Source organism: Nicotiana sylvestris, chromosome 1 (genome assembly GCF_000393655.2).
Source record: "Nicotiana sylvestris chromosome 1, ASM39365v2, whole genome shotgun sequence".
Classification (NCBI taxonomy): Eukaryota; Viridiplantae; Streptophyta; class Magnoliopsida; order Solanales; family Solanaceae; genus Nicotiana; species Nicotiana sylvestris.
Genome location: NC_091057.1, coordinates 118,884,050 through 118,893,846, shown reverse-complemented (window position 1 = coordinate 118,893,846; position 9,797 = coordinate 118,884,050). Strand labels below are relative to the sequence as shown.

Below are 9,797 nucleotides of genomic sequence, written 5' to 3'. Positions count from 1 at the left end.
TACACATTGCACCTGAGAAGTTCACGAGCTATCAGAAATGGGGTACACAACCCCAACATCCAACCATTTAATCACCTCTTTCTTTACCACTTCTTACATAGCCTCATTCAATCTTCTTTGATGCTCCAAGGAAGGCTTTGTATCATCCTCCAAGATAATTTTGTGCATACAGAATGCGGGACTTATTCCCCAAATGTCAGCTAGAGTCCATCTAATTTCCCTTTTCCGCTTTTGAAGCACCGCCAAAGTGGCCTCAACCTACATGTTAGTAAGGCAAGAAGAAAGAATAACTGGTAAAGTAGAGTTTGAGCCCAAAAATTCATACCTGAGGTGTGGAGGAAGTGGTTTCAACCCCAACACCGGTGGCTCCTCAATTGATGGTTTTGTTGGTGGAGTTTTTCGGTTTTCAAGATCCAAAGACAATTTTCTAGGCTCATAAGAATAAGAGCCCATCCCATGTAAGGCATTCATGCACTCCACTCTACTTGCATCCTCATTGACATCAAGATTTAATAGCACGACCTCAAGAGGATCCTCCATGTTGATCATAGCACTGGTATCATCCACAATCATAGCTGTGACAAGGTCTACAAATGAGCACACCTCGGTGCTATTGGGTTGCTTTATAGACTTGCAAACATGGAAAACAACCTTTTTATCTCCCACTCGGAAAGTGATCTCACCCGCTTCAACATCAACCAATGCCTTCCCCATTGAAAGGAAAGGTCTGCCCAAGATAATAGGAACCTCATAGTCCATTTCACAATCCAAAATGACAAAGTCGGCCGACAAAATGACTTTGTCCACCCGGACAAGCACATCATCAATAATGCCCAAAGGTTGCTTCATCGATCGATCCACCATTTGAAGTCTCATTGAGGTTGGCCTAAGTTGCCCGATACCCAAAGTTTTGAAAACCGAGTAGGGCATTAAATTGATACTAGCTCCCAAGTCACATAGAGCCTTGGCAAAATCCGCTCTCCTAATGGTGCAAGGAATGGTGAAAGCACCGAGATCTTCAAGCTTCGGGACTATTGAATGCACTATAGCACTAACTTGGTGAGTCATCTTTATAGTTTCACAATCCATAGAACGCTTTTTTGTAACCAAGTCTTTCATGAATTTTGCATAACCCGACATTTGTTCAAGTGCCTCCACCAAAGGCATATTAATAGATAAGCTCTTGATTATGTCAATGAAATTTTTAAACTGATTATTATTCTTCTGCTTCGCGAGCCTTTGAGGATAAGGTGGAGGTGGCCTTGGCAAAGGAGCCTTGACTTTTGGCACAACCAGCTCCGGTATGTCAATTATGTATTCCCTAGACGGGTTCACATCATTTTGGGTTTCCACCTAGACTTCTTGAATATTAATCCTCACTTCATTGTTCGCATTTTCATCAACCACATCTTCAACTACCAAAGGGACTTCCTCATCTTGCAACTCAACATCATCATCCACGACTTGCTTTTGCTTAGAGGCATTCACATCACCGCACCTCCCACTTCTTGTTGTGACCACCATAATATGATTGTTCCCACCCTTTGGGTTTACTACCATATCACTTGGTAGAGTACCCTTCGGGCGAGTATTCAATGGCTGAGAGATTTGGCCTAATTGCACCTCCAAGTTTCGGATAGAGGTGTTGTGAGAAGCTAACTGTGCATCAAAATCCGCATTCCTCTTCATCATTTGCTCGAACATCATTTCAATTCTACCCATATCATTACCATAAGAACTAGGAATTGAGAAAGGAAAGGGGGTGGATTGTTCGGTTATTGGTACATTGGGGGCCTTTGAAAGCCTTGCCCCCGGTTGCCTTGGTTTCCATTGTTGTTCCACCCACCTTGATTGTTGTTGTTGCCCCAATTGTTGTTATTTCCATTCCAATCGCGTTGGTTGTTGTTTTGATTACCCCAATTGTTGTTTTGGTTGTTGTTGTTCCAATTGCCACCACCTTGTTGTTGATTTCCCCAATTTCCTTAGGGTCGCCATTATTGATTTGAAGAGTTGCCTCTATTGCCTTGATAATTGTTGACATATTGTATCTCTTTACTTTGGTCATCATAACCATCATTTTGACACCCATCATATTCATCAACAAATTGCTCAGAATTTTCTTGATTTTGTTGCCTCATTTGCCTTCTCTTGTTGACAAGCATACTAACACCCTCTATGGCATTCACTTGGCGAGGATTCTGAACTTGTTGCAACTATGCCTTAGCCAACTGGTTCATAGTAGTAGTAAGCTCAGCTATCGCTTGCCCGTGGTCGTGCAATTCCTTGTGCAAATGGATAATCGTAGGGTCACCTTGAGGCACATTTGCTCTACTCTGCCATGCTAAAGAAGTGTCTGCCATTTCATCAAGTACTTCACATGCCTCATCATAAGAAAGCTTCAGAAAATTGCCCCCGACCAATTGGTTAACAATGCATTGATTTGTAGTATTTATGCCTTGGTAGAAGGTTTGTTGTATCATGGCCTCAGTCATATCATTATTTGGGCACTCCTTCACCATCGTTCTATACCGCTCCCAAATCTCATGCAAAGGTTCCATTGGCTCTTGCTTGAAGGCTAATATTTCATCTCGAAGTGCCACCATATGACTAGGAGAGAAGAATTTGGCAATAAACTTATCCGCCAACTCATCCCAAGTTGTGATGGAGTGGTTGGGGAGTCTCTCGAGCCAGTATAATGCCTTCCCCCAAAGTGAGAACGGGAAAAGTCTCAATCTCAGTGCATCCTCAGATATATTCGTCTGCTTGCTCCCTCAACATATATCTACGAACCCCTTGAGATGTTTGTAGGCATTTTGATTCGCAACGCCCGTGAAGTATCCATGTTGCTCAAGTAAGGTCAACATCACATTGGTTATCTAAAAGTTTCCCGCCCGGATTCTGGGTGGGACAATAGTACTTGCATAACCCTGGTTCGGAGGTACTCTGGGGGCCACTCTTGGAGGTGGCACAGGAGGGTCTGGAATATTGTCATTTGGATTTGCATTGGCATTGCGACCTCTACGTTGTCCTTGAGGTGCAAGAGGCACCTCATCTTGCTCAAGATCATCTACCTCCTCCCTCACTATCACATTTCCAAGAGGGTCATTAGCGTTATTTAAATCCATGTTGGTACCTGAGTAGTGACACAAACAAGTAAGTAACAAAGAAGGAAAGAAGAACAATACACAAAACTAACTAAATAGATAGCCAAAACCGTTAGCTCCCTGGCAATGGCAACAAAAAGTGATTACAGTCTACTCCACACTGCTAAAAATTAGGAAGAGAGGGTCGCAATAGCTTTTACCCGATTTGTGGGTCGGGATCAATTTCCACAAAGAGCTAGGAATGGAGTCGAGTATCTATTTAGATTGGGATTGTGTAATTGTTCCAAATATCACTTCCAATCATTTTTGGGTTTTTCTTTAATAATCTACTATTATCAACTACTAATTATAATTGCAACTAGATTATGCTAAGCGAGAATTGCTACAAGTTGTATCTAATGGATAAAAGGGCATTATGGTAGTAGCATCCTCCTAGGTGGCCAATTGACGGGTAATTGAACCTAAGGCACGATTGACATGATTGGGGAATATGCTATAACCGTTGTACAATTTTATCCACTCTCACACCTCTCGGTAGAGAGAGTGATTTTGCCCATTGACTTTCTCAAGACCAATAGGGTAGGCAAATTTGCTCAAACAACTGGGGTTCAAGTCGGGTATTACTCTCTCTAGGTTTAACCCTTTAATTGGGCTATCAATTATCTTGAGTCCATCCCAATTCCTTGTTGGTTCCATTTCGGAGACTTAGGCTCTCTTTCTCAAGAAGAACCCAAGTCAACTTAGCACAAACTAGTGTTTGCAACCACTAATTCATAGATTAAACCATGAAATTGACCCAAATAACAAACACTCATAGTTAATCTAACCTTAAATCACAACACCCATCAATTACCCACACTAGGGTTGAGCCACAACCCTAGCTAATGAGTCTAGCTACTCATGCTTGAAGAGAAAAACAGAGAAATAGATGAAGATAAAGACATATTAATTAATTGCTAAGGTAAATACAAAGATTCAATGATAAAAACTAAGTAAAAATGTCCAAAATGGCTAAGAAAAGTCTTCTCACGAGCACAGCCAAGGTCTGATAATATCTAATACCCTAAAAATGGAAAAAGGTTCTATTTATACTAAGCTGGAAAAACTAGACAAAAATGCCCCTGTGGGGTCAGTGCAGACCGCACAAAATGGTGTGCGGCCGCACTTGGCTCTTGACTCTAAAAAATCAACTCTCTGAACCTAGGCTCTACGGACCGCACAGAATGGAATGCGGCCGCAGAGGAGTCCAGCGCGGTCCGCACAAACACGACCGCGGACCGCATAGGCTTTAATCTTGGCACTTGACATCTCTCTGAAGTTTGATTTCGCGGGCCGCATAAAATGGTAGTGCAGCCGCGGTGTCTTCAGTACGGACCACACAATATGTACTGCGGCCGCACTGCTTTGATTCCTTCAAATCCAGCTCTCTGAATCTCCCTAGTGCGGACCGCACAAAGTGTAGTACGCCCGCACTAGGCCTGTTTGTCCAGAGTTGTTTTTGTCTTTGGTACTTGTGCAGGTTTCACTCCTTTTGAGCCGATCTTTGACGTCTCGTCGCTTTGTTGATCAAACCTGCAATCAAGCACAACCTATGAGCCTTTTGGGACTATTTTGTAAGAATTTATAATCAAAGCTTAAGCAAGAAGGAGCATAAAACACGTCAAAATCCCTAGTTATCAGTATTTCACACATTCTATCCGGAAAGAAAATGAAACATCATATCTACTATTGAAAGGATTTTTAGGAAAAAGATACAGTTTTCAAACTTACTCATATTTTTAATGATTTCGTTAAAGGATTTGGGCTTTCATTGGTATACTTGAAAAGTGGAACTGTTTTCGAAAAACTATGAAAAGGTCGAGCACTTTATCTTCGAGCTATTATTTATTTGCTTTACACTGTTATGAACTGCTATTTGTTATTGGTGTTGGACCCGACCTATGTTCCAACTCATCACTGCTTTCAACCTAAGTTTAGGTTTGTTACTTATTGAGTACATGTGGTCAGTTGTACTCACACTACACTTCCTGCACATTGCGTGCAGATTTTGAATGTCGATGTTGCAGTGTCCGATAGAAGTTGGATTGGAAGATGTACCTGCGTCGCGGTTGTAGCTGCCTCTTGTTCATGGTAGCCTTAGATTATATAACTCTATTTATGTACTTTTCAAACAGAAGATGTATTTATTTCCTATCAGTTTTGAAATCTCTACTCTTAGAAGCTCATGATTTGTACTACCAGTCCTTGAGAAATGTATAAGATTCAGATAATGCCTTTGTTTAATTATTTTATTAAGTTAATTGGAAATGGATAAATATTAATTGGCATACCTAGCGGGTTGGGTTAGGTGCCATCACGACTAGTGGATTTTGGGTCGTGACATTAACAATGGCGGCAAAAATCGATCTTGACCATAATCACCCACTATTTCTTCACCCATCGGACACTATCAGAGCTCCGATCATCTCAATTCAGTTGACTGGTTTAGAAAACTATTCCACCTGGAGTCGTGTGATGGAGATCCAATTGTTAGGAAAAAATAAGCTAGGATTAATCGATGGTACTTTAAAAAGGGGAATTTTGATACGAAACTAGGTCATCAATAGGATAGATACTATGCTATTGTCCTAGGGTGGATTATGAGCTCAATGTCGAAGGAATTGATTACTGAATATTATATGCAAGAGATTCAAGAAAAGTGTGGGAGGATATGAGAGAACGATTTGATAAAGTGAATATATCACGAGTGTATCAACTACAAAAAGCCATAGAAACAATAACTCAGGGAACATACAATGTTTTAGTTTACTTCTCTAAACTCAAAAATTTGTGGGATGAGTTTGACAGCATTGTTCCTCCTCCATGTGACTGTTCTAGATCAAAGAACTTCATCGAATTCATGCAAAAGCAGAAGGTACTGAAGTTTCTAATGGGCTTAAATGACAACTATGAGCAGGCTCGTAGACAAATTCTTAAGACCAGTCCAACATCAATCATCAACAAAGCATATGCAATGCTTATTAAAAGGGAAAGTCAGAGGTCAGTAGCTAATGCCTTTGTTGTTGGTGAAGGGATTGACTTAGTTGCTTTGCTAACTGGTAAAGGAGGAAATTACCAGAACTATCAGAAACCAAAGAGAAACTGGAATATACAATGTGATTTTTGTCACATGAAAGGGCATACAAAAGAGGGATGCTACAAGATAATTGGTTACCCTCAGGACTTCAAGAACAAGAAGAAAGGAAATACAAACACAACATATAATGTTCAGGTTGAGAATCTTGAGAAATACCAGAGGCAATAAAGGAAGGAAACTGGCAAAGAGCACCTCAACTCACAGCAGATCAGTATGATTAGATCATGAAGCTGCTCAACAAAGATCCTCCAAAGGAAGTAATGGCTAACATGGAAGGTACAATTTATGTCTTTATGGCTAACATAGCAAAGGAAAATTAGATAGCCGATATAGGAGCAAACAACCATATGGTAGCTGATTTAGGAATGTTAACAAATGTCAAGGACATTAGCCCTACTAGAGACAAAAGAGTTCACTTGCCTAATGGAGATTGTACAATTGTGTCACATGTTGGTAATTGTAAGATCACATAAACAGGGGAAGCATAAGATGTACTGGATGTTCCTGAGTTTGCATACAACCTACTTTCAGTATCAAAGATAACAAGAGACTTACATTGATTTGTCTCCTTTTACCCTGATTTTTGCCTATTCTCAGACCTCTCAAATGGGAAAGTAAGGGGGATTGGTAGAGAGAAAGATGGACTTTACTTGCTGGTCCCAAAGGCTTGTCTTAAGGCTGGAAATAATACACCACTAACAGTCAAAGGAATAAGTGTACAGACACAAAGGAGGACATATTTCTGTGGCACAAAAGGTTAGGACACGCATCTGGAGGATCTCTGAAGGAACTTCTGCGATATAAATTGAAGGATTGCAAATCTGTAATAGATAGTTGTGATATATGTCTAATGGCTAGACATGTGAGACAACCTTTTTCATTAAGCAGTACTAAAGCCACTAGAATTTTTCAGTTATTACACTTAGATGTATGGGGACCTTGCAGTACACCAACATTTGATGGTAACAAATTCTTCCTCACAATTATAGATGATTACTCTCGTGTGACTTGGATCTTTCTCTTGCAATTTAAAAGTGCTATTATGATTATTTTTAAGTCATTTCTTAAGCTGATCCAAACACAATTGAATGGAATAGTACAGACAATTAGGTCTGACAATGGTGGAGAGTTTGTAAATTCAGCAATGCAAAACCTATGTAAGTCTATGTGAATAGTTCACCAGAAAACCTATGTTTATACATCACAGCAAAATGGTGTAACTGAGAGAAAATACAGACGCCTACTTGAAGTTGCAAGAGCTTTCAAGTTTCAAGGCCATATCCTAATGGAATTCTAGGGACACTGTGTCCTGGTTGCAACATATATTATTAACAAGCTACCATCATAGGCACTTGATGGTAAGTCACCGTATGAGTTGTTCTTTTGCAGGAAGTCTTCCATTTCTCATCTGAAAACACCAGGATGCTTATGTTTTACAAGTGCCCTACCCAGGACTGATAAGTTTGTCAGTAGAGCTTTCAGGGCAGTTTTTATGGGATACTCTGATGTCATTAAGGGATACATCCTTTATGATTTTGGATAGACACAAGTTCTTTGTCAATAGAGATGAGGTGTTTGGGGAATCTGTGTTTCCCTTTCAAGCTATTAATGATGACCTTAGGAAACAAATCAATCCCTGTATTCCCAGTACTACTGATGATCATTTTGGTTTTGAAGGTGCAAATAGAGATATCCATATTCCTGCAACTGAGCAGCTATATATGTCAGATAAAAATGCATATGACATTATTCCTAGTATTGAGCACTTACATGATTCAGACAGCATTGAACATGATTTACATACTGAAGACCAGCCTTATACTACCACTGAAAGCACCTCTCCTATAATCAGTGATTCAGAGGTTATCACATCCTTCCCTACTCCTCATATTGCAGAGACCTATCCTAATTCCCTAAGAAGATCACAGAGGGAATCTAAGGAACCTATCTGGCTGACATATTATGACACCATAAGGAAATTAGTTAACACTGTCTTATATCCCATCCAAAATTATGTCTCCTATGATAATCTTTCTCCTTCTTACCAGGCATACTTGGGTATATTCTTTTCTGTTGTTGATCCCAGAATCTTTCAAGAAGCTTCTAAGGATGCAAGATGGGTTGAGGTTATGCAAATTGAACTTCAAGCTTTGCAAGACAACAAGACTTGGGAACTGGTTCCTTTGCCTCAAGGGAAGACAACAATAGGTTGCAAATGGGTATACAAAGTCAAACTCAAGGCCAACAGAGATGTGGAGAGATTCAAAGCTCGGTTGGTAGCCAAAGGCTACAATCAAAGAGAGGGTCTTGATTATAATGAGACCTTCTCCACTGTAGTGAAGATCACCACTGTGAGAACTGTAATTTCATTGGTAGCAATGCAGAATTAGCTAGCCCACCAGTTGGATGTATATAATGCATTTCTGCAAGATAACTTACATGATGAAGTTTATATGCACTTACCACATGGTTTTACACGTCAAGGGGAGTCTGGGTTGGTATGTCGACTTGCAAAATCTCTCTATGGTCTGAAACAAGCAAGTAAACAATGGAACCTAAATTTGATAGAGGCCTTATTGCAGGCTGAATTCAAACAAAGCAACCTAGATCATTCATTTCATCAAAAGGAATGGAGTAGATATAGTGGTAATACTGATATATGTGGATGACCTATTGGTTACAGGAAACAACATGCAGTTGATTGAAACCACCAAAATGTTCTTACAGCAGGGCTTCAAGATTAAAGACTTAGGTGAATTGAAGTTTTTTCTTGGCATGGAGTTCAGTAGATCCAACAAAGGTATTTTTATCAACCAAAGAAAATATGTACAAAAAATAATATCAGATTTGGGATTAGGTAGATCAAAACCAACATGGGCTCCATTAGAGGCAAATGTCAAGCTGATAGTTCCAAAACTGGATCAATTGGTAGGCATAACAGGAGATCAAATGTTGGAAGATGCAGGTCAATATCAGAAGCTGATTGGAAAGCTATTGTATCTGATTATGTCCAGACCAGACACTGCATTCTCAGTACAAACTCTTAGCCAATTCATGTAACAACCAAAGAAGTCTAATTGGGATGCAACTATAAGAGCGGTAAAGTACATCAAAATGGAACCATGACTAGGGAACTTATTGAGCAGTCAAACTTCAAATGAGATCAATGTGTTTTTTGATGCTGATTGGGCCTCATGTCCTAACACTAGGAAGTCAGTGTCAAGATATCTAATTAAGTATGGAGAATCTTCAGTTTCTTGGAAATCCAAGAAACAAAATACAGTCTCTAAATGCTCCGATCATGTTATTAAGAAATTTGGACCCGACAAAATGGCTTATGTAATGGTACAAGAATGATATGTAGAGGCTTTGACAACAACGTTATCCATGCAGAAATAATGATGGGCGAAAATGCTTCCAAACATGTGTTTATTCCCAGAATTCAACTTTCGCCTCCAAAAAATGAAGGTTACCCTTTCAAATTCATCAGAAAATAATTTCCAGTACGATTATGCTTTTCGATGACAATAAATAAAGCACAAGGACAAACAATACCT

General features: G+C 39.8%; 2 protein-coding genes across 2 annotated transcripts; both read left to right on the top strand.

Moving 5' to 3' along the window:
* The first annotated feature begins 5,814 nt into the window (after positions 1–5,814).
* On the top strand, positions 5,815–6,408 carry LOC138873928 (uncharacterized). Its single transcript, XM_070152420.1, has one exon. It carries the CDS (start codon positions 5,815–5,817, stop codon positions 6,406–6,408), a length of 594 nt encoding a protein of 197 aa, XP_070008521.1.
* Positions 6,409–8,655: 2,247 nt separating this feature from the next.
* Positions 8,656–9,300, top strand: LOC138873924 (uncharacterized mitochondrial protein AtMg00810-like). Its single transcript, XM_070152415.1, has 2 exons — positions 8,656–8,734; positions 8,924–9,300. Exons 1-2 carry the CDS (start codon positions 8,656–8,658, stop codon positions 9,298–9,300), a joined length of 456 nt encoding a protein of 151 aa, XP_070008516.1.
* Positions 9,301–9,797: the final 497 nt, after the last annotated feature.

What these genes read in the sequence shown, in the direction of transcription:
- LOC138873928 (XM_070152420.1), top strand. Translation starts at nt 5,815, where the DNA reads ATGAGAGAACGATTTGATAAAGTGAATATATCACGAGTGTATCAACTA.
- LOC138873924 (XM_070152415.1), top strand. Translation starts at nt 8,656, where the DNA reads ATGCATTTCTGCAAGATAACTTACATGATGAAGTTTATATGCACTTAC. An exon ending in ACACGTCAAGGGGAGTCTGG is followed by an intron (nt 8,735 to 8,923) that starts GTTGGTATGTCG and finishes TATTGGTTACAG; the next exon opens with GAAACAACATGCAGTTGATT.